At 41.2% G+C, this 24,821-nt stretch overlaps 1 protein-coding gene across 2 annotated transcripts in view; it reads right to left on the reverse strand.

Moving 5' to 3' along the window:
- Window positions 1-24,424, reverse strand: part of ssh2a (slingshot protein phosphatase 2a) — a 31,496-nt gene extending 7,072 nt beyond the window's left edge. Inside the window, exons 1-8 of one of the 2 annotated variants that reach the window (XM_034114644.1) lie at window positions 24,236-24,424; window positions 21,059-21,102; window positions 3,313-3,425; window positions 2,648-2,712; window positions 1,970-2,091; window positions 1,123-1,188; window positions 881-946; window positions 256-450 (exon numbers count right to left, since the gene is read on the reverse strand). In XM_034114644.1, the coding sequence (XP_033970535.1) occupies window positions 256-450; window positions 881-946; window positions 1,123-1,188; window positions 1,970-2,091; window positions 2,648-2,712; window positions 3,313-3,425; window positions 21,059-21,102; window positions 24,236-24,301 (737 nt within the window). In that variant the 5' untranslated portion in view covers window positions 24,302-24,424. Of the gene's footprint in view, window positions 1-255; window positions 451-880; window positions 947-1,122; window positions 1,189-1,969; window positions 2,092-2,647; window positions 2,713-3,312; window positions 3,426-11,109; window positions 11,620-21,058; window positions 21,103-24,235 lie in introns of those variants that run through there. The other variant, XM_034114643.1, reaches the window with a different exon arrangement.
- Between the last annotated feature and the right edge of the window lie 397 nt (window positions 24,425-24,821).

Here is a 24,821-nt window from a genome sequence, read left to right on the forward strand (position 1 = left end):
ATGTATCGTTACTTTTGGAATGAAATGCAGTGTGTTGTGGGTAACCAGTGCAACACATCCTTTGATTTGATCCCTTTCAGAGCAGTGTACTCACGCCATAGGAATGTTGCACTAAACATCAATGTGCTACTCTATGGCATACAACATGAAGACTTGTGAAAATGACTCCTGGATCGCCTCACAAACCAAACAGATATTCCATCATAAGTGTGAACTGTGTGTGTGTGTGGGTGCATTCATGGTGTCTCTACTCACAGGTCTGTGAAGAGAACGGGCGAATTGGCACGGTGCGACTCGACGTCCTGCATGGCGTTCCACTCGTTGATGCAGGTCTGGTTGGAGGACACCCGGCTCTGGTAGTAGCTGACCCAGGTCAGGAACAGGCTGCCTGGGTAGTGGTTGTGGCAGCGGGCCACGTCGCTCGCTTTGTGGAGCGACTGGAGGGCGGACCTGAGGCACACAGTGAGGAGGAAGACGATAAATCAATCAAATGTGATATATATTGCCCAAAATCACAAAGTATACATTTGTCTCAGAGATATACCTGCAGATAGAGGAATGTATCAGGAGATATTCAAGAGAGAAGGAGGTCAGGCGTAGAGCAAAGAACAAAGACAAAGAAAATGTGGAAAAATACGACGAGTACGGAAATAAGGAAGGCAGCACTGGCATGTGAGACAGAGAGATAATGAAGAGACTGGAAGGCAGAGGGTTAATGAGAAAACAAAAGGGAAAGGAGAGGAAAGATAAGAAACATTGACAAAGATAAAAGGCTGGAGGTCAAGGTCAAAGAGGGGACAATGGATACAGTGATTTTCAGCCTGTAACAAAAACATTAACTGACTTCAAATGGCAGTAATAAACGGGAAGTTATGCTTACCACATGGCCTGGACAGAAACTGGCTTGAAAACATGAACCCTGTTCACCGACGACACGCTGAAACCACTGTGATCAAAAACAAGACAGAGATTAGAAAAGGGATACACGGTAATTCTTTTATAGCCATCTTACAACACCAACAAATCCTCTTACGATAAAATGACTAAATAAGAGTCATCAGAGCTTCAGTCAGTTGCCCCGCGGGGGGGCAGTTAGAGGAAGCAGGGAGGATGGTGTCTTACCCGTCTCCATCCAAGTGGATCAGAGTGTCACTCCACAGAGGTAGAACCAGACCCACCGTGCAGCAGCTGGAGGGAGAGCAACACGTCAGACAACAGAACAAGAGACACTGGGTTCACATAATACAGGGATGTGTGAGGGACAGATGTGTTTTATTGTTAAGTACTGCCGTGTACAATGCACTTATGTGATGTTTTGTTGGAGTGACAGGCCAATCAAAGAATATTCTGCTCAGCACTTTTATTATTTGTCACTTAAAGATTTGAACATGTCGAAATGTGAATTTTCAAGGATTCAAGGCTTTTATTGTCATTTGTAGATAGCTACAGTCAGGGGCGGACTGGGACTAAAAATCAGCCCGGGCATCTCGACCGGCCCACTTCGGTACCGCTAGTAAATTGTCAACGGGTGCTAGTGACTTATCCGACCGGCCCACTTTGGTACCGGCCCATCGATGGCCAGTCCGCCATTGGCTAGTGTAGTTATGACAATCACAATCTTAGGTGACAGGCCCCTCCAACAGTGCAACGCAATAAAACAGATATTAGTGCAAGTAAATAAAATAAAATATAATATAATAGAAATAGTGCAGAATAGTCTATATACAAGTAATTGAAATATTGATATATATAAGTTGCAAACAGATGAATGTTATGGATGTTCTTTCAAAAGTGCAGTCTTATGGCCTGTGGGATTTGTATATGGTCGTCTTGTGTAAAATAAATGTACATATTATAAAAATCGAATAGATAATAAAGTCGTCTGTGGTCAGGTGTTAGCATGTGTTGTATATCTTTCACTATAAAAACACATTTTTGATGACATTTTCTCCACAGCAGTTGCACTGACCTATCAGAGGAGAGAAAGTCCATGCCGAGCACGATGCTCTCTTCCGTGTCCTGTTTGCCATTGGTGGAGACCACCACCATGTAGCGGGTTACCTGAGGGAAGGCGCTCTCCAGACGCACAGCCTGAGAGAAAAGATGGAGAGGAGACACGAGGGAAGAGGGGAAAGGAGATATTAGCAAAGAGAAGATTCTGCAGGGATGCACAATGGCAGGGTGTGCATGATTTGAAATCATTTGACAACAGTTTGCTTTATGAAAGAGTATCTTTGTCAGTGCAGACAGACCAACCGCTTTTTTTTTTACCAACAAGTATCAGTTCTTTATTTTTGCTAACAAAGAAGTGAAACCGCCTCTAGACCTGGAGGATAATGTCTCTGATCACAAAGCCACCTTGCTTGTGTGTATACGTGTGCGTGTATGCGTGTGCGTGTATGTCTGTGTGCATGTGCGTGTTTGTGTAGTTGGAAGTTTTTCCTTGTACGATGTGAGGGTCTAAGGACAGAGGGTGTCGTTTTCTCATACTGATATTCTGAACAAACTGTGCTGTTGTATTTGCTGTAAAGTGTCTTTACTGTAGGGTATTTTTATTATATGTACAGCACTTTGGCTCGACCAAAAATCGTTTAAAAATGTGCTATATAAATAAAACTTGATTTGATTTGATTTGTGTGTGACCTACCAGTCGGATGTTGTCCTCCGGCCGCAGTACAGTGAACATGGTCTGAAGATGTTTCTGGAGGTCACCTGGATAGAAAGGATTTCAACGTCCTCATTAAGTTTCAGTTCCTTTAGGACAACACTTTCATTCTTAGCCTTTAGACGTTGATACAACACCTAGGATAATGTTTCATTTACCCTGTGGCAAGTTTCCAGTGCATTCAAACGAGTGCCTCTTTTGGCCTACATTCAACCTGATCTCTGAATACTTCTGAGGAAGTTATTTCTGAAACAAAGCTTCTGATGCTATTTATAGTCATCATCAGCCTTACTCTAACTAACAACGGCTGTCTTATCTAGCAGCATGTTCTACTTTCCTCTATTTTTTTACTTTTTATTCCTTGTCCAAAAGTGTAAGGATGTTTGAAATGTGGGTTCTTTGGCAAAACACTCCTCAAACAATCTGGTCCCCACATGGCACGCAGCAATGAACTGACTGCACTGAAGTTGTTTTGTGAAACAGCTTCAGTGAAGATATCAGCAGCTGTTTTCGATGATGCTGCGGAGGAATGTCGATTTGAAAACACGCTTGGATTCAATCTCAAGTTATTCCGTGGAGGAGTTCATATCAGAGGCTGAGAGTTATCGCTGGGAGAAGCAGCAGCTGTGGGGAGTGCAAGTCTTTACCTGTGTGCTTGTTCCTGCGCTGGCTGATGTGCGGTGCAGAGTTAGGCGTGGGGCTGTTTCCCCGGGGAAGGAACAGGGCGGCACCTTTAACAGTGAGAAAATTCTCACTGATGCTGCGAGGGAAGAGAGAAGAAAATAAAACATGAATACAACCTCAGAAACAGGGACTCCTGCCAAGTTATATGATCATATTTGGTGTGACTTTTGTAATTGGGTTTCTCTTTCTTGCACTTGTTGAACCAAACGTTATAATAAGCACAAGATGGTGGACAGGGAACAGAAGGGTGTTGTCATGGGCTTATGTCAGTGTCACAATGATCCACTCATCTGGCCTCTGCGACGTACAGGCTTCCAGAATCAGCACAGGACAGACCGACGCAAGTAAAAACAAGATCCAAGCCCCCATTTGAACTCAGAACACAATGTTCTCCTCCACACAGCTGGATTACACACACAGGCTTACTCACACAAGCAGCTGCCAGTAGGGAGGGATGGGGGGGGGGGGATTGTGAGGAGACCCGGGGTCCGAGAGGGAAGATGAATCCCCTCCTCCACAACATTTGAGGGGAGATAAGAGCGCGTCGTATAAAAAGGGGTCCTGTTCCTCTGTAGGAAGAGCTAATCTAATTAACTGTGACTGAGGTCACTGCGCTGAGGACGCATAATTAACTGAGGTCAGTGTTACAACTGAAGACCTACAAGAGTGTGTGTGTGTGTGTGTGTGTGTGTGTGTGTGTGTGTCTCCCCATGGCACACTAACCTTAGTAACACTATGTACCGTATAAAACAGGTTGGAAGACGTACTTCTGCAGCCGGTAATGACCACGTCAAATAACAGCCATGGGAGCAGTTAACCACAACTTCAACGATGCTGAGCAAGCAGTGTGCCAATTAGACCGCGTGGGAACTTAGGCAACGCTACTCATGTGTTTATTCAGCGGATGCAGAGAGCACCGCAAAGGCACCATTGCAACGAGAAAAATAAAAGTAGAAGAATCCATCATAATGAGGAACGAACAGATTGTGTTTGTACCATAATTAAGACCCCAAGTAAAGCTGGCACAAACGTAGCCTATCCAGGAACAGGAACGTGTGCAGCCACATTCCTCCTGACAGCGGTCTGCAGAGTTCCAGATTTCTAGAGAAACCCCCAGTTTGGTTGTTTTTTTGGCATTAAAATATAATAATTAACATCATCTGCCTGCTTGAATATGCCCTGCCATGTTTTCTTTCTGAGGTCAAATAAATAGGAGTTCATGTTTAAGCGGTCTGCAGTCTGTGGTGGATAAAAGTGTTACGCAAGGACAGACGCTTTCAGAGAGTTAGTCGCCTGTTCTGACAAACTTCACAGGAATGGTTTCATAGCCGCCGGGAAAAGAAACTATTCAAGGAATTTACACACACGCAAACAATGAAGATTAATGGAAGGGATGTGATGTCGTCAGAGCCACATTTTTATATTTTCAAGTTGCACAAGCGATTGGTTGAAGTGCGCATTTGAAGGTTAACCACTGTGTTGGGTAATCTTTCATGCAGCAGGCTAAACTCAATGAACCCAACGCTTTACAGTACTTCAGTTTCACGCCGTCTGCCATTTAGACTTCCTGTCGTGCCCTTTTTCTCTGTAACTTCATCTCTCCATCCTTCCAGCCGTCCAACTGTCCTTCCTGAGTTTCTCTGAGAGACCATGTACAGGATGAGGAGACAACAAAAACAAAACCGCAGCTCAGTGCTGAGCTAATTTCCCATAACCCTCCCACCCTTGACACAGCTGTTTCCTCTCTCTCTCTCTCTCTCTCTCTCTCTTGTCTGTCACTTCCTCTTTTCTGCAATTCTCACAACTATTCATTTCCGTCTCTCACTTGAATTCCTGCTGTATCATCACACAGACAGACTCATGTACTGTACTTGGCAATGACCATGTATAGCAGTGCTACTGTACAAAGTCATCTGTAATACAACACTATCCCTAAAAGAATTGCGCATGGAAGGGGATGCACGTGCAAACACACACTTTTACTCGTCCACAAACACACCTTGGGAAAGTGGAATCTAAGCCCGAGCTGGGGGGCTGTGAACGACTTTCAACTGCATTTTTCTAAAAATACTGTAGTCCTTTAAAAGTCCCAGCTATTGATAGACTGCTTTCAGAATAGCACGACTCGCTGTAGAAGCTTCTCTTTGAAAGGGCAGCCTTCTGCAGAGGTTTAACTCCAAGTCTGCATGTGCAACGATGAAAAGGACTGCTTTAGGGCTTCTTTTAAAAGACAAAATATATGGCTAAGCAGAGGCAAAACAAAACCTGACATGATGTTACATCTAGCTGCTGTACATTGGCTTCATTATGATTAACCACTGCAAGTGCAATGTGCTACTGCATTAACCTTAAATAATCCAAACCTTCCAAAGTGCTATTAGCAGAAGTGATTTTTTACCGTAATTATTGGGAAGAGACAACAATGACACACAGATACACACTACCACCCACTCATTCCATACTAAAAGGACAATTTACCAATGATGGACGATGTCTCAGTATTGACCATTTTAAATCATAAATTGTTTGCATTTTTTCAGTAAAAATGCCTCATATTCACTCCTAGGATTTGATGTTTATTTGATATGACAGTAAACTAAATATGTTGACTGATGATTAACAAATAATGCTGATCCACACACAAATACAACAGTTTAAGACTAATAGTGGACCCATTCTGCAAATCTCTGCAGTAAAACCCAGACATGATGTAAGCATTGTACACTTAAGTAATAAAGAAGAATGTAGTCTGAAGTTATTCAAACTGATGCATGTGTAACACCTTTAAATCAGACAATCTGACTTGGGAGCAAAACTTTACAAATAGAAAATAAAACCTCTGGGGAAATAAAAAATGTGACTTCGCAAAACAAAATAATTTGACTTACAGTAGCAGGGTAAGTGAATTGGGAATGAGGAGTGAAGGGTGGGAGATAAAGGGAGAAGACACAGTCAGAGTATCAGAGGGTGGGTGGGTCATCTTTTGGCATTCAGCCACGCCGGGTTTTGGTCAGAAGTGAAGCTGTAGGTACTTGTTAGGGCAACAGTCCCAGACACAATCATCACTATGTAAGGACCACTAGATAACTGGGTGACCCCCACCTACTGCCAGTGCCCATATTAGTCACTCTGGGGAGGAGAGTAGGATAAATATAGGGCCTGGCTCTGTGGAGGGCCGGCCCAGCTAAGGCCTTATGAGTTAGAGACAGATACAGCCCATGGGAAAGACAGGGAGTTAGCCTGTGTGTGTGTGTGTGTGCGTGCGTGCGTGAGTGCGCGTGTGTGTGTATGTGCATGTTAGGCCATGCTGAGGCCCGGACACGGAAAAAAGTCACAAGCAGAGCATGGTGACAGATGGATGGGAAGAGAGAAGAGTGATGGGGTGTTAACTGCAACATCGTAAAGGACCTCTGTGGCAAATCATCTCGTTTTCCATCCTTATAGAGTTTGATTATGGCAATTTAATCCCAAAAAATTATCTCAACACATATTATACCTTCACAGCAGATTATTGGGCAAAGCATTGGACACAAGAATGGGGGCAGAAGAGGGTCAAAGCTGATACCTACCGGGTCATACCAAACAAATACTAATACTTGAATTTACTGTCCAGTAAACATATTGCCCATGAATGTTTGCACACGTTTCCCTACAGTCTCTTTGGTAATCCAGAGAGCAGGCCATGGTCCACGCGTCCGCCACCTCAGTGAACTAAACATACCTGACCCCCAGACATGCAGGGCTATTCTGAGAAGGATTCAGATTTCATTTCTTGAAGTTGAAACAAACTACAGGCAGGAACACACTTCTGAAGAAGCTCAATGGAATTGCTGGTCATATGAGGACATGGAGCTCGGTTGGTATAATAACAATGGCTGAATAAAGAGTTCTGTTCCCATTTGTGGTAGACAAAGGGAGAGAATTATTTTTCTGTATTAGTTGTTTATCACCACTTTGTTGAATTGTCAATTATTTTTGTCAAAGTATTTATTTTTCAGTAAGTAGCAGTGTAATAAGCTGTTATATGTACTAGCTTAGGTATGCGTTTAGAATAAATAAAATAATATATCATAATGTGAAATATGTAGGAGTTGAAAATTAACTATATCGATAAACTCTCGGTGCATCACATTAGTTTCATGGTTTGTATTGGGACTTTGATCAATTGCATTGTACATTTAGAACAGAAACATTGAAAAGAAAGTCAATGTTAATCATCCCAATGTGAAATAACATAAAAAAACCACTGTCAGACTCCTGGCAATGAAAAGGACTTCTATGATACACTAGGCAGCTACACAGCTGGTCCGATCCTGTGGAATTTACTGTAGCTATTAGCTAATTGAACAAACTTAAACCAAGTTATGTAGGTTATTTGATTTGCTATGCATCACACGCTCACACACAAACTAGGGCTGTGCAATTAATCGTATTTTAATCACAATTACGATTTTGGCCTGCCACAATTACGAAAACATAATCGAAAAAAACGATTATTTTGCTTTGCTAGGTTGTGACAGTGCACTGCAACATATCTGATCTAATTTATTTTAGTCTAATTTATTTTTATTTATCATATTTATATATGATTAGTAGCTTGTGGAAGTGCGCTCCAAAATATTTGTTGATCTTGTTTATTGGTATTAATGTAAATCTAAATGTATCATTTATTTTAGTATTGGTTTTTCAGTTGAATTATACGTTCAGGGTAATCAACAGTTAAAAAGATACTGTTCAAATTATTATTTGTATTTGTTTTAAAGTTCAATAAATTGATGTTTTCAAAGTCAATGAATAATCGTATTTAATAATCGTGATATCAATTATTGACCAAAATAATCGTGATTATGATTTTTGCCATAATCGAGCAGCCCTAACACAAACACACACAAGTAGTGACCTATATCCAGCTGCCCTTATCTGTGTTCAGCTGCTGAAGTCCCTCACACCAACACACTCTTCAGTTCGTCACGTTTCCGTCTTATCTCTTTCTTTGGAAAACACGTACGCAACACAAAACACACAAGTGCAGCGGAAGAGAGAGGTTTACCGGTATTCCTAAAATTGGTGGGATAACAATAGTGTTTTAGATGCCATTTAGCCACAGGTAACACTTAGCTCCTTGGAAAGCCTCGAGGCTTGTAATTACTCATTGAAACGCTGGTTAAACATACTGGCACATACAGGCATTCACACTATAAACAAACAGAGATATGTACACAAACATTACAAATGCTGCATGTACACACACTAGGAGATAGAAATCAAAGGATGCTAAAATCCCTAACGTTGGGATGAGGGCCAATTTGAGCTATACAAAGGGAGGGGTGATAAAAACCATCGACAGCCATATTGCAACAAAGCCAGGAAGTCAGACGGTTCCCACATCTGTGTGCATTTACTGGACACACGCGCTTGCCACACTGTGTGTTGCGGTAACATCTTCCCATAAACTGTCCTAATGCAAACCCAAGTTTTGAAAAAAACAAAATGATTTCCTTAAACACAGGGTGCAGCCCTCATAAAGACTAAATGTTCAGTTGACTCAATAACCTCACTGCACAATCATGTGTGCAACAGCTGACAAACAATGCAATCGAGACACAGGCTGTCCTTGACTTTCCTGAAAACTGCCACAGAAGGCCAATTCTCATGCACGGCATATCCAATTACTGACTGCACGAAAAGGTTACAAAACAACAGGAAAACAGAGACACTGGAACTAAACAGATTGATCTTGTGGAAAATTGGGTAATGTTGATTACATTATCTTTTAATCCAGTTGGGGTAATTTCTACATTGATTTCTCCACAAATTTGCTAAGCTTATCTGAGCCAGCTTCACATAAAAACACTGAAGAACACTGGAACAGACTAGCCTTTGATCTGTCCTGAAGGGCAAACTTGTCTTCACCGCATTTACACAAGGCAAGTAAATCCTTTTACATCTCACAAGCAAAAAGAAGCCTCTACTCCCCTTTGCCTTGATGTCTGCAGACAATGAAGATCACAGATAAAGGCACGGACACACCAGGCCGATTATCTGCGTTGGTGGGCGTCAGGCCGACGATGAGCGTCGACACGCCCTACTCAGATTGGTGTGTCCCGCACCGTCGGGTTTTTTCAGCCGTGCCGACGCCTTTTTCGGCCAAAGGCAGTCAGCAAAATAAATCACTCTGATTGGCTGTTCAGCTAGCGAATCAGTGCATGAGAAGCGAAACGGAAGTGAGGGACCCAAACAAACTGACAAATCTGAGATTTCATTTAACTCCAGCTCTCGACACAGGTTCGGGAAAGCCCCATGAGCTTCTCTTTGTAGAGTGAAAATGGAACGCACACGCTATTTGTTGTTTGTTTATATCACGCAGTCTGTTCTTCTTCTCTCGGTGTATCACGCAGTCTGTCTTCCGGTTGTTGCCTCTTTTGAATGACGAATACACACTACCGCCGCATGCTGGTAAGGAGAGTTATTGCCACTCACGCATGCGCAGTTCGTACGTGCTTCTTGGCCGTCGGCTGAAGTCTTTGCGGTGTGTTCCAGTGCGACACATGGCCAAAACGCAGAGACGCGAGGCGACGCAACAGTCGGGGTCCGTCTGTGTCAGTTCTTTGTTGTCAGATTGGTGTGTCCGGGCCTAAGATGCATTAAAACCAACTACTTCAGATCCAAGCAAACAATCTCTGAATTAATTGTTTGCTTGGATACCAATTGGTTACCAATTGGATACCAATTGGTATTGATAGAGCCAGAGAAGAATATATTTAGTTCAGTTGACTGACCCTTGGAACACAGGGCTACAAATAAGTACAGAGGCTTTGGGTTTAAGGAAAAATGCTGTCTGATCAGTGGTTAATCATTTCCAATGTAAGCTATTATTGGGTTACAATGAAATCTATTTGCTAAGAGTTATATAAAAAATAATATTTATTGCCTATTTCCTGGTTGCCTAAACCAAGCGTTAAGCAAGTGGATGCAGGCAATTTCTCCAGGTCTGTGTGTAAGAAAATCACTACGATGAAAGCCACCAACATTATTTTTAATGTTGGATACACAAATAAAGAAACATACTGCCATTGTCTCCTTCAGAATCATTGTAAGTTATTTCTCTAAATGGTGACAATTAAAACATGTCTTAATTGTAAGTTAAGCTTCCTTAACAACTATGGACATCACACCAAGCACTCACAAGTTCAAACAAACAAAATCCCAGCCTTGGACAAACAAAAAGGGAGGGACAGAAATGCCCAACCAAAACTCTTAATATGGTGATCAGGTGATAATGGTTTTCCATCTATTGACCATATAGTGTCTGTAGTAGTGGAACAGGTAGGATGATTCACACTGTATGAAGAGACATTATGTCTTAGTAGGCTCAAAAGGGAACATTGGATGAGCCATTCCCTGATACGTCACCAGGAAATGCATTCAACACTGATGTTGCAAAAATAATTACACATGCTCGATTACTCATAGTGTTACAATGTTAAACGTTTGGCACGTTTTTACTACTATTTCCAAATACTTGAAGTCCATATTAAAATATAGTATTAACAGTATCACTTTCCACAGTACAAAAATCAAATACAGGCTAATTTCAGTTTAATTCCCCTTCAATTTGAATGACACCCTGTTACTTCAAAGCACCTTTACTGTCTGTCCCGGTCATACATGTATGCATGTTTTAATCAATACAATATTCTTAAACATATGTTTATTCCAGAGTGTCTTCCCTCCACCACCTGCCACTTATTTACACTTACAGCTGGTTGATCTGATTGTTTGACACCACTGCTTCGTCGCTGAAGTATGGCACCATCTTAGCCCCGCAGCATGAGCAGAAGCTGACCGCCGACGAGCTCTCAGATTCGGACACCGCGCCGAGGGTCATACCGGCGGCTGGGAGCGGAGGTAGGGGGGTGTCAGGTGTTCTTGTCCCGGGAGAAAACTTTTACTCCTCTCCCATAGGCATGTGCTCTGCCATTTCAACACGACTAACAACTTCCTTTGGTATAAATAGCCGTAATAGTTTAGAAAAATGACGAAATATTCCGCGAAGTAGTCACTTCTGTCCAAATCTTGTTTCCGTCACAATAAATTAAGTTAAAAGTTTAAGCACGCTGTTCTGCTGCTTCCCGACAGTGGCGTCCAAGATGTCCCAATTAAGCGGAAGCGAGTCCTTTAATGAAGAAGTGTTCGTACCGTTTTCTGAACATTATTAATCCTCTGTACAACATACACTATCCTCTACCAAGTACAGTACTAAGACATATGACTTCAGTCAAACTCTCACCGAGGAAGTCATGGGAGGGAGGAGTTGGAGACATGTGTTTTGGGGAAGTGCGACCGCCCACAGCAGCAGCCCTTCTGCATCGACACTTGCTGAAGCAGGGCACGTGTATACACAACACTTGCACCATGCAGTATTTCCTTCAGCAGGTTATTATTCTAGTTCCTCCTGTCTGGCCGAGGGTGTGTTTATCAGAAATTGCACTGTGCTGTTAGTTCAAAGCTGCATACTCTTGGTGCAAGGCACATAGTGGCCCATCCTCGACGAATTACATAACACTAAAAGTCATGACCATTGGGACATTTTAAACAGTGGATTGTATTACTTTTACTTAAGCAAAAGTACAAATACTACACTGTAAAAATACTCTGTTACAAGCAACATTTCTGCATTGGAAATGTTACTTACAGTAAGTCAAAGTAACTCAATATAATCAGAAAAATGTAGTTCAAGTAATACATGTAAAAGAACCCAATATTCCAAAATAATTCAAAAATAAATTAGAACAATTATCTAAATGTTTATATATGCTAACTTAGTAGCTCTCAATTGTGTAGATTAATCAAATACACTGTTATTGTACAACGGTGGCCAGGTCAATGTATAACAAAATATAATATATTATGAACTATCATTTGTAAAGTAACCAAAAATATGTTAAGGTAGGCTACTTAGTTAATTTCCACGACTGGTTTTAATAATATGGTCATATTGTTAGAGTGATGTGATGTCCAACAACTAATTGGGTGTCCTGGTACAACAGGGTCAATAGGGGATGTGATCATTACACTGATAAAATAGAGTCAATTAAACCCACATGGGGTTTTGGTTTGGCAGTGACTCACTTGTCTCCTCTCCACCCTTTTCTCCAAACACACAGACCTTGTGGTTGAGTTACATAAGGAGCAAAAATACAAATGAGAAACAGGCTGAAGTCTTACAGACTGGCTGTTGAAGCAGACCTTCAGTATGAAGGGTAAAGTACGGATACATTTAGCTAAATCAAGAAAGTCTGGGGGAGAAACCACCTTTCATATTATCATGTTGTTTACATCAAGTATCACCTGACCTACTGCAGGCTGTGAGATTGATTCAATGTTTTGGTGTGTTTTATAGCCCATTAAACATTTTATTTCTACTGGCGGGCCGGCATAAGCTGACAACAATTTGAAAAACACTGTAAAACTTAAGCCCCCCTGATCATATTAACACCAGCTTGTGCCAAGAGCTGAAGAACGAATCTAAAACATCTGTGGCAAACAACCTTAACGCCGTGGAGCTGAGCTTTATAATGATGTTTATTGAATGCCTGCTTTATGATTTAGCTGTTTTTCAGAGCAGAGCAGTTATCAAAAAGGAGTTTGACTGAGAAATAGGACGCTGAGTATGCGGTTATACAACATAACTTTGGCTCTGTGTTCACAAACTTCCCTTTGTTATTCACTGACATCTGAACATTATGCTTGTAAAACTTCAGCCTACAGTATGAACATGCACCCTTGAGCTGCGGGATTATGGGGAAACTGTAATCATACACGAACCATAGTAAATGAAGGGCCTAAACAATGAATCACATTAATAACACGTTCTAGCTAGTTTGTCTTTATTTGAATGGAGAATGTGGCATTGCATCACAAGTACCCAGCTAAATGTATGGCCAATAGACATGCTTCTTAGTCAGATAGGATTCTGTTTCCTCCTTTAAACTGGAAGCACTGGAGGAGGTCACTTTTACCCCTGATCCTCTGTTTTGTTTGTTGTAGCTCTCAGATTATTTAATTTAAAAAAGTATATTAACTTTTCAACTTGGTTCTAAAGAAAATTGAAGCAATTTTATAATGAGAAAACCCACTAAACTACGATTTGTATAGATATTTTGTATTATGTCTCACCTATGAATCAAATAAATAAATGAAAATTCACAACTTACAATACCTGTGTCAAGATATAACCTTTCTGTGAGTACTGACACTGTAGTGGCAGGGGGGGAAATGACCCCTTAGTGGATCTAATGTTAAACGGCAGCTCTTGTTATGTTTACTCTTCCTCTGGACTGACTGTGACATATTACTGTTGCTTCTGGGAAAGAATTGTCGGAAATATTTCCTCTTCTCATTTTTCTCATGTCAATTTACTGTTGTCACAACAGACCCTCGAACTGTATGGGGGACCACAATAACACTAAAGACACAAAACACAACACTACAGGATGTCTATGGCAAGATGCGGCAGGGCCAGTTCATTAAAAACTACACATTATTCTAATCTCTTTTTTAATTATGTCGTTCTGTTTACAAAAAAAAACCAATCCATGCATGGCTTATTTAACACAGTCAGGATATTAGACATTACACAGGCGTTTTAGTAATATACCTTCTTCCTTAGCAATGCTAGTGTAGTTTATATTTATTCAACCCCAATTACCAGCTCTGGGGGATATAATAAAATGTGTTACTTATAATATTAACAATCCCAGGAGGCTTTAGCTATTCCATTGGACATCTTCAAGCACATAATGAATATGTGTGGTTTAACACTAGACTCCACATGTTTCCTGCCCAGCTAAACATGATTACATCCCACATCCTCTGTCTCACCTTCCTATCAACAGCTCCTGCATCATAAGGCAGGTTGTCCAATGAGTTCTGCCAGCAACTGTGACCACATAATCCACTTGACATTCACCCATACACACAGCGGCTCTGGTGCTCTGTCATGTGGTTCTGTTTAGTGTCGTCACATCTACCAGCACTCGGTGGGAACTTGTCTGTGGGCTGGTAACTCGAGAGTCTGTTGTGGTTAAGCTGAGACCTGGACACGTTGCACAATCATCTTCCGCTACATGCCTTCCTCTGTGCTTGATGGGAATGGGAAGAAAACATGCAGTGTGTGTAGTTGTTGAGTTGTGTATATTTTGACCTCTGTGGTGAGTTGTTTACCATATGCTGAGCTGGAGATGGGGAACTGTTCTACAATAAAGCTATATAACCTGCAGTATCATGTTCTCTACCGTAAGAATATTGGGGCTGAGGCGAATTTAAAAAAATTACATTAGAAGCTTCTATTGAGGTTTTCATATTTTGTTTGTCCTCGCCGTACAGATCATTTAAATGAAAAGAAATTCTGTGTTGAATTCACCGCACTTTTGAGTAATTGGAAATGCCTGGAATACCCCTTAGCTGTTGCAAAATCACTATAAATCAATACCATGAATTGGATTTTTTAAACTCAGCTTTGACTATTCCAACTATTCAATACAGCTATAATCAATATTTATTGAAAACCATGCTTTTTTTCCTCTGTGAACTGCCCGTCGCACTGAAGAGGTTAAACAAAAATGATGTACTTGTAGCAGTAGCTAAAACACCTAGCCTGAAAACCTTTAAACAAACAACATAAAAATAGTTTTCAAGATTGAAAGCAAAGCAAAGAAGAGCTGGACTGCAACGCCTTCAGTTCAAATGTTTGCCGACTACTCAGCCCACTCTGGTGAGATAGAAGCACTTAACCTTGGAGAAACAGGGAGCACTTTTTACAGCCAGATAAGACGGACAAAGACTGAACTGTGAAATGAAGTAGCCTGTTTACAGTAACCAAACATGTCCCCTGCTGCAGCTCAGGAGCAATATGTGTAATCTGTTCTCAGGTTAGAGATCTTATAGAAGTAATCTTTAAAAAGCTGCTGGGTCAAATGCTTTGTAGAGATACCGTCAAGTAAACAATACAAAAAAGACAAGCTATGTTTAGTTTTAAGGGGTTTTTAGCTTATAAATGTTCATGTATGTTTCTATAATATTCTCTACAATTCGAGATGTGTTAAAAACACTTTCTGGAGAGGATTCCTGGCCCCATATTCTAAAGGTTATCTGGATGTCCCATTTCACATATCTCCATTATGATTGTTATTGTTTTTGACTCATGAATCTTGATGGTGGCGTCACATTTTATGTAAAACTATGCTCTGTATATGTCTCTTTTCTGTGGTGGGACACAGACGCAGTATGTCCATGTACTCACTAATCTAGGACCGGTTGTATTCTATGTTTAACAGGTGTGGTACCGACGGTTGAGTGTAAATGACAGAGGAACAGCCTTAAAATGTAAAGAGGCATGTCTCCACATGAGGAGATGCCAACGGTGAACACAGATGGTGTTGTTGGGCTGGGTGTTCGTTACTACACCTGCCCTACTTGTTCTTCTATCAGCAGCCTCAATACAACCTGCTCTGCTTGTGTGCATATGGGTGAGAGCCAATGCATGAGTCAATAATGTATAAACAGTGCAGGAAGAGACTTACACCACAAATGATTCTGATCAGTGATTGTCAGAATGAATAACTAGGTTAGTTCAATGTTGTGAACTAATGGCTCTTTTTATTTCTGTCTGGGAAGTTCCTCCTGCAACGAAAAACAAATGTTGCCGACTTTTAAAAGTAGGGTCAAACGTCAAAATTGTATTGCAATTGCAATATGCATTATTCAAATCATAGAATTTGATTTGATTTGAAAGGGGCCCTATTGTGCTTTATGGGGTTTCCCCTTTCCTGTAGTGTGTTATAGGTTTTTTATGAATTGAAATGGTCTGCAAAGGCTAAAATCCCAAAGATCCCTCCAGAGGGAGTTTCACTCCCACATAGAAGCACAAAATACAAATATGAACCTGAAAATTAGCATAATATATCAATTTTAAAGGCTAAATATGCACAGATATCTCGGCCTACAAAATGGATTCTACAGACTTAACAAAACGTATTTGGTATGGACATCATGATCATTTAAATATATTTCAAGAAAAATTAGAAAAATTAGGTGAAAAGGATCCATTCCTCCTATATTGTGATTGCAATATCAGTTAAAATAATCCTAATCGGCAATTGTTTTCCAAATTGTGCAGCCCTAATTTAAATAATCATTAAATTCCAAAATAAATATACAGGTTTGTATTTGTATCCAAGCATTATTAGAGATCAAACACACCCTGACCTGCACTGCCTTCTGTCATAGGAAATGCTCTTCAGCAGATAAACAATGGACAGTAAAGGTCAGATAGGGAACAGCTAATCACCGCCCCTCTCTCTTCTCACATGCTTTTCTCATCCAGCCGACTTTTGACCACAGTACAATACACTGACACACCTCTAACTGAGGTAGCAGATGGTGTTGCTTCATACACTGCAAACAAAACAGAGGACCTGCACAGACATTTTAAGTGGTTTATTACATGTGGCTTTTAACAATACTAACGCTCAAAGGCATATGATTTAATCTTGTGATGCTGGAACCTTTGACAGCCGTGCCACGTCATATGATTTCCCCGCAGGGAGTCACAAGGAAGATATGAAGTGCCTCTATTGTTCGGCAGCCACAGCAGAACTGCTTTCACCATTTTGTCCCAATATTGAAAGTTAGATTTAAAATAGAACAAAAACTTAAAATGTCAGTTTCATAACTCTGAATATAAAAAAAAAATCTGTTTCTCTGACAGCGTCCTCGACAATCAGTGTCAGTCCTGAGGCAACAGCGTGTGGCAGAGATTCATTATTGCACTGCAGTAGGGTTTTACCTCATGGTGGGGTGCAGGGGGCATGGACAGCTGTATGTGTGGCTGTACAGTTGACAGAGAGAAGATATAATAAGAAGGAGAGATATGGGGTGTCAGTCAGTGAGAAGTCAACTGAATAACTAAAAGAGAAAAGAGACAAAGACTCTGGAGAAGAGCGAGGAATCTAGACGGACCGAAAATCTTAATGCACCGAAAATCCAAAGTTCCCTTCAGTCTCAGGGGCTCCTGCTCGATATATATATTGGCCTGTCCTGCTGCATTTATCCATATGTAGGGTGTGGACTTAATTGGACCTCAGCTCTTATGCAACACACATGAGGGGTCACTCAGCGTGGCCCCTGGCTGCACCCTGCCTGTCATGTGAGTGTGAGTGGATATGTGCTAATGGTTAGCAAATGGCGAGCTAGGTAAATAGTAAAATAGAACTATAATGATGTTAGGCGTATGGGGAATAGGCTGTGTGTGTGTGTGTGTGTGTGTATGTGTGTGTGTGTGTGTGTGTGTGTGTGTGTGTGTGTGTGTGTGTGTGTGTGTGTGTGTGTGTGTGTGTGTGTGTGTGTGTGTGTGTGTGTGTGTGTGTGTGTGTGTGTGTGTGTGTGTGTGTGTGTGTGTGTGTGTGTGTGTGTGTGTGTGTGTGTGTGTGTGTGTGTGTGTGTGTGTGTGTGTGTTTGCAAGCATCCATGGGTATGACTTCACCAGCTGCTGCTGCTTTGTTGTATTACCTAACAGATAATTGGAAGCACATGTCCTTCTGGGCACTGTTGGGCGTGTTAAAAGCTTAAATGAATGATATCACCAAGTTTCAGTTTTCATATATGTGTGACATAGCATAAAATCGTTTTTTATTTCAGGTTTGAAGCACTATAGGTGCTCCACAAGGGGCCCTTAGCTTATCTTGGGCCTGTTGCAATCATAAACTTAAATGATTATCATATGTGCTTTCGATATTATTATAGCTGCCAATGAGGTCATGCTTACAGACCGGTTTGTCCATATTTTGAGAGCAAGGTTTTTAAGAACATACCTACCTTTATGTCTCTATAATGATCGGTTGAATATGCTGCAAAGAATCAACTCACTAACATGACGGCTTTGTGAGCCAATGCATGTATGCACAATGAACATTTCTTTAGCCTGAGAGTTAGTGCACATTATCCTGCTGTGTGGATGAACTCAGGACTGGAGACTTTGACCCCTAATGGCTCCAGACCAGCAGGAGCCTGAGCAGCTTTTTTTAAGATGCGTTTCATTTAGCCATGCAGGGTCTCGCTTGACTCACAAAGTGTGACAGGGTCCAGGACACGGCCTGCATGAAATCTGAGAGGGATCCTGGGCAACAGCCAGAACAAAGATGCAATAAAATAGTTAAATCTTTGTCTGTAAAAGTGGGGCTCTGCTTTGCTTCATAGCAACATGTTCAACAACTGGGAAACTGATACAGACTCAGGAGGAGTTTAAATGTGTTTTTATGTCCAGGGTTTCTTAGAAACATCATATAGCATGTGCCAAGTGCTCAGTTTAACCCTGTATCTGATGTCCAGTCTCCTGACAGCATGGCACCGTTTCCCTCACACTCAGCGAGATATAAACAGTCCAGTCTGCGTTAGGCTCAGCTCAACACTGTCTATTATATATATATTGATTTCAAATTGATACTGTGATATGAGACTTGTCTTTCCCTAGTTGCGGCTACACAATACAATGATAACATTTTCTGAACATATCTGAACTCTTCTATTATTTGCCTTGATTATTATATCCACATTACTAATGATTATTTATGTAACTTTCATTGTTGTAACCTTTTGTGAAAGCATTAACGGTCAACCCTACCATATTGTCACAATACTGATATAAAGAATATCTGATTTTCTTAATATCGCACAGCCCTAGTAGGAGTATGTCATTACCTGCTGTATTTGAGAGTAAAAACCGTAATAACAACTAGTAACTACAAATATGAGTTATCACTGATAATATACATTACAAGCTTGAAACAAAAATGATATATGACAAAGATAGGCTGCACTTTAAAGCTAAGATTAGTCCACCAAAGTGCCTTACAAAGTCCATGTAAGATAGAAAGGCGGTATAGACTTTAATGTTCCCTGTTTAATGAGTGTGAGCTATCGTCTCCACGGACAGACTGTACTATAAGGGACGAGTTTAAAGGGATTATGTGTAAGGCTTCTCAGAGTGTTTTCATGTTTATTAGTAGCTGGGTAAAGGCAACAAGTAGATCACACAAACATAAAGCAGATGTGTTCAGCTGTGTGCAGTCTGCATTGAATTCAAATTCTTGAGAGGGCCTTGGCTCAGGATGCAGCACAATGACGAAGCCACCTGATCTACACAAAAGAACAATAACAGCGCTGACGTGCTCTTCTTTTATGAAGATACAGCTACGCACATCAAAAGATAATCATTTACTTTACCACAACCACCAGGTAGAATCATGCAAATCAATCCAAGCCTGCGACATCAATGGACTGAACAAATATTGACAAAAAATACACACAAAGATGTCATTTGTTTGCAGCATGAAAGACTATTCAAGAAAAGTCGAAAAACGATTTAAAAGCCATTTATATTCCAAGTGGCACAACAACAGTCAGTGGCCCAATCGTCAAAGGACATTAAATAATCTCAAACCACTTCAAAGTGCTATTCACTAAACTGTATAAATAAGTTCATAAATTAACTGTATTGGTTGTATTGAGACATTGTCTTTTCTGACGGAGGTTACTAGTAAAAAAGGTAAACCATGACAATGTGAATATTGTAACCTTTGTTTGTATGACAGGAAACAGGAATGTTCATGTTGTTGGCATTAATAAACCGTTTTTAGGTTTCAGGCCTTTTGGAGTTAAAATGTGTATTTTTACTCAAATGTATCAAATCAATCCAACTATAGCATAAATGTTTTAAGAACTGTATCAGAAAGGGGTTTTATTGATTAGAGCAGTGGTTCCCAACCGGGGGGCGTGTCTCCCCCAGGTTTTTATTTTTTTATTTACATATCATTGTAACGCAATACATGATTGTCACTAAAAGCCTTGTCTCTACATTACAATAACATATACAAAATAATTGATTAATTAATTTGAATAAAAATTCAAGTTAGTAACTATTATAGTCATAAAATGACAGAAATGTATAATTCTTTCTTTAATAGAAATGTTTCTTCTGCCCGTAAAGTGTCCAAACCAGGCTTTTCTGGATAAACGCATTTTTAAAACATAGTCATTGTCCATGCCGGTTTCAGATTATTTGTCACAGTTGCTCCGATCAGATCGGTCTCCTCCATTTTGTAGATTATTTACGATTTTTGTATCCACATAATTAAACACATCGGCAAAATCCGGTTTACTTTGAGCATGTTTGAACAGTTTAATCCCTTTGTGAATTGTTTCCATTTGCGCCGTCCTTTAATTTCTTCATACATCAAGGCAAGGCAAGGCAATTTTATTTATATAGAACTTTTCAGCACGTGGCAATACAGCGGGAATCCAAATTAATGAATCCTGAGTCCAATAACCATCAAAGTCACTCCAATAGTGCTCCTTGATTACGCTTTCATCCTCCTTTAACAAAATACTTCACATTCATCCAGTTTGTGACAATAGTTGTAGCATTTTTGAGACTTTTAAACTTTAATTACCGCTGTTGCGCCCCCCCCCCCTTGTGTGTGTGTGGGAACCCCTGGATTAGAGAACCCTATACATCTGATGCACTGTCTCCCCCTAGTGGCCAGAGTGTCAATTCACAGTTTCCAGTGATGCGATTGGATGACAGTGTGTAAAAACAGAGTTATTGCAGGAAACTGGAGACAGAGTATGACAAAGCAGGAAGTGTCTCACCTCCTGGGCTGGGAGCGACGGTCATCTTCACCGCTGCCCGACTCCTGCAGGGAGACAGACAGAACATATGAGAAAAAGAAAGTTCATATCAGTCCTGTAACAAGCAGCTGGCATTTCAGAAAGGACACACTGTTTCATGTTGACCGAAGAGACTTTGGAGGCTATTTGCATCAAACGCTGAGTCAGACTCAATTAACCTTGCATTAAAGACTGTTGAATTGCTGGCGGCTACATCAAGCCTTTCATCAGTGACTTCAGTTACAAAGGCAGAGCCAGCGTGACATTTTAACTGAGGCTCCAAGCAGGGACCAGAGATAAGGCCGAGTGTCCGAGCCCTCTCTGTCTTTCTTTTACAAAAATGCAATCATCCTCCCCCACCACTGCAACCAGCACAGCTCTACACACACACGCACACACAAGCACACAATTTTAATCCCAGCCTGTTTCGGTAATCCCTCACCAAACTTTCTCTTTGGCTTCAATCTGTCAGTCCTTGCTACTACACGCACGCACACACACACACACACACACACACACACACACACACACACACACACACACACACACACACACACACACACACACACACACACACACACACACACACACACACACACACACACACACACACACACACACACACACACACACACACACACACACACACACACACACACACACACACACACACACACACACACACACACACACACACACACACACACACACACACACACACACACACACACACACACACACACACACACACACACACTGAACAACACCGCAGTCTCTAATTCTGGTGCAGATAAGTGATGATGATACAAATAGATGAGGAAGAATAGGTGAAGAGGTCAGGCGATGAAGAATCCCGAAGAGGTAGGGTGGAGTTTTTTGTGTCCGCTGCCACAGATGTGATTAGGACCCCCTGGAGGGAGAGCTGGCTGAAAGATGCCCTCTGCATCAGCAGCCTAACAGCCAGCACTCAATACAAAAAATGGTGACACAGGAGAAATAGGAGTCCATGCATGGACTCAGCTGCTCCCAGATTTCCTAGCTCAGCAGATGTCCAGGTAAATGTGATAGCTGTAGAATGCCACTGCAAAGCACTTAAACGCACCGTACTGAAAATAACTGAAAAAAGGGCTGTACACTACAAATAACAGAATCAAAATACTTTATTTATCCTGTGGGAAATAGGATTTTCAGACATTTGCTCCATTTTAGAATAAATACAATTATATATTTAAAAAAAGCATTCATATAAACATAATAATTTGCAATTAAAGATCAAATAAAATAAAGATTTTTATATAAAAATAGACATGGGATAATAACAATCTACAGCACCATAATAAGCCTGGCTATAGTTGTGATATAATGCAGGCTGATCTCCATGGTTACCATACCACCGCAGAGATGTGTAGGGAGTGGTCCTACAGCCAATAAGAACGGGGGATTTGTTGTGCTGCTAGGCAGATTATCCTACCACTGTCAGGGGGCTCTTCCCTGGTGTGCTGAAGGCTAAATGCTAGCTGGATTAATTGATAGGTCAATGATATGAAACCTGTGTTTAATTTGCCCTGATGAAAGGTTTAGGAGGAAGAGCCTCTCGCAATCAGATATGCTGATGTGGCAGTGGCTTTCCAGCTGTGCCTCTCATGATTATTCGTCTTTCTTTTTGGAGCTCATTCCCAGCTCTTTCTTCCTCACACTGCTCTGTTCTGCGGCCCCCGTCCCAGCCCCCGATCCCACCTCTCAGCATCAGACGTCTCACAAGCGCGCTCACATGGCTGCTTCCCATCAGGAACGGGTCTCATGACAAGCAGCTGCTTACCTCAGCCTGGGATCCTTTCACTGCCTCAGAGCTACACACCCTCTCTGCTGGGACATTATAAATGCAGCTTAAATTAAGATTCATGTACGTGCTATTTCTCAGACTGGTCAAAATGTGTCCAGATGTCTCCAAAAGCCAGAAATGTAATATGAATAAAATGCTGTAATGCCATCAAGTGATGATGTGCTGCAGCCTTAGTGATGTTTTTAGGTTATGTAAATACTAAATGTTGTTTTTCTTAAGGCTTTATGAAATGTCCCAAACCCTGCAGCCTAGCATGGTTCTAAATTGTTGTTATAAATATGTTATGATGTTTTTTTTGACCATCTCTCAGCTGGGGATTTCCCTAATCCATGCTCCATAATTTGCATGGCTGCCCCATGTAATTCCCCGTCAGACCAGCCTTTAAACAAGTCAGTCTCTGCAAAACATGGAGGTTAAATTAAGATACATGGGGCTGAACTCTTGTCATGTAGAGTTAACTACAGGTCAGGATCTTCTGCCACGAGATGTGTCCTTTAGGAAGGAAATCTGACAGACGACCTCACACCAGCCCCTGCAAATATCAATGTGGCCAATTTATCATATTCCAGGGTGATGGCATTTTATCTATGGCAGCCACGCCATCAGCCTGCCTGGGTCAGTGTCAAGAGCCTGAAGTGGGAAGCCTCTAAAGTGTCAGAGGGGATAATAGGACTGTCCCACTGCGTCCAACAGGGTTTGACAGGCCTGTCTCACTAACCTGCTTTCCAGGCAGCACTGTCACCCCCCTAACTTGTTATAATAGAAGTCAATTTGAAGATTAGGTACTGGCATGACTAGCTATTTGGACTCAGGCACAGAAGACAGCATATTTGTGTATAAGCATAGAATAGAAAAACCCCAATGATTACTTTAGGTTAATATTAAGCTATTTTTGGCTCTTTTCTTGCTGTAACAAATGCAAATGTACCCTCTGTGGGACGAATAAAGGTATTCTGATTCTGATTCTGATTAATGCATATTCAAGCTTGTTTGTCTAGTAGCTCCTCTGATATAACTTCCTGGGAGGAAGTGAGTTAGCAAACAAGCTCTAACTGCTACCTAGCTGAATTAGTTTACAACAATTTGACACCTTTAGTATGACACAAATGTATTTAACTTGATACAAGCTAAATAACTTGGAAGACAAACTTGTGTCCCCCTGCAGGACTGTGAGAGGTTGTTAGGTTACAGTGTGAAGCTAAGAGCTAAGTTAGCCACCCATGTACATACAGTAAACTCCCCTGAGCAGCAGTCTTCTTGCTCTGACAGACCGACGAAACTGAGCCGAAATGTCAAACCAGTTCACGGATACTCACCGACACACAGGGGCTGCTGGAGGTGGTGCTCGGTGTGGGAGACCGCTGCACGGTGACCAGCGCCATGCCGGCTGCTGCTGCTCAGACCTCAGTCACCTCGGAGAGAGAAACACCGGGATACGAGACATTATTTCGGGCAGGAACTAACAGTATGCCGAGCCCCCGATGCTATTTCTCTGCTCGTTGCCTAGTTTCCCCTCTAGCGTCAAGCTGAGCACAGTCGTTACACATTTCCTGTAATTTTTCAAAATAAAAGTGTGTGCTTATTTTGAGGGTTAATGTTTCACTATGTATTTACCATAGACCGTAGACGTTATATATAAACGTATTTAAATGGTACAGAAGCAGAGAAAGTAAGACATTTGAAAAAGTGAAAGAAAAGTTTCCCTCCTTTATAGGCAAGGCAAGGCAAGGCAAGTTTATTTATAGCACCTTTCAGCACGAGGCAATTCAAAGTGCTTTACAAATTAAAATAAAATACATTTAAGAGAGAAACACATTATAAAATGGCATTTAAAAACTGATACATTTAAAGTTGTAAATTATTACATGTAAATAGAAGGACTTTGCATGAATTATCTTTCTT

This window comes from Trematomus bernacchii, unplaced genomic scaffold (assembly GCF_902827165.1).
Source record: "Trematomus bernacchii unplaced genomic scaffold, fTreBer1.1, whole genome shotgun sequence".
In the NCBI taxonomy this organism is placed as follows: domain Eukaryota; kingdom Metazoa; phylum Chordata; class Actinopteri; order Perciformes; family Nototheniidae; genus Trematomus; species Trematomus bernacchii.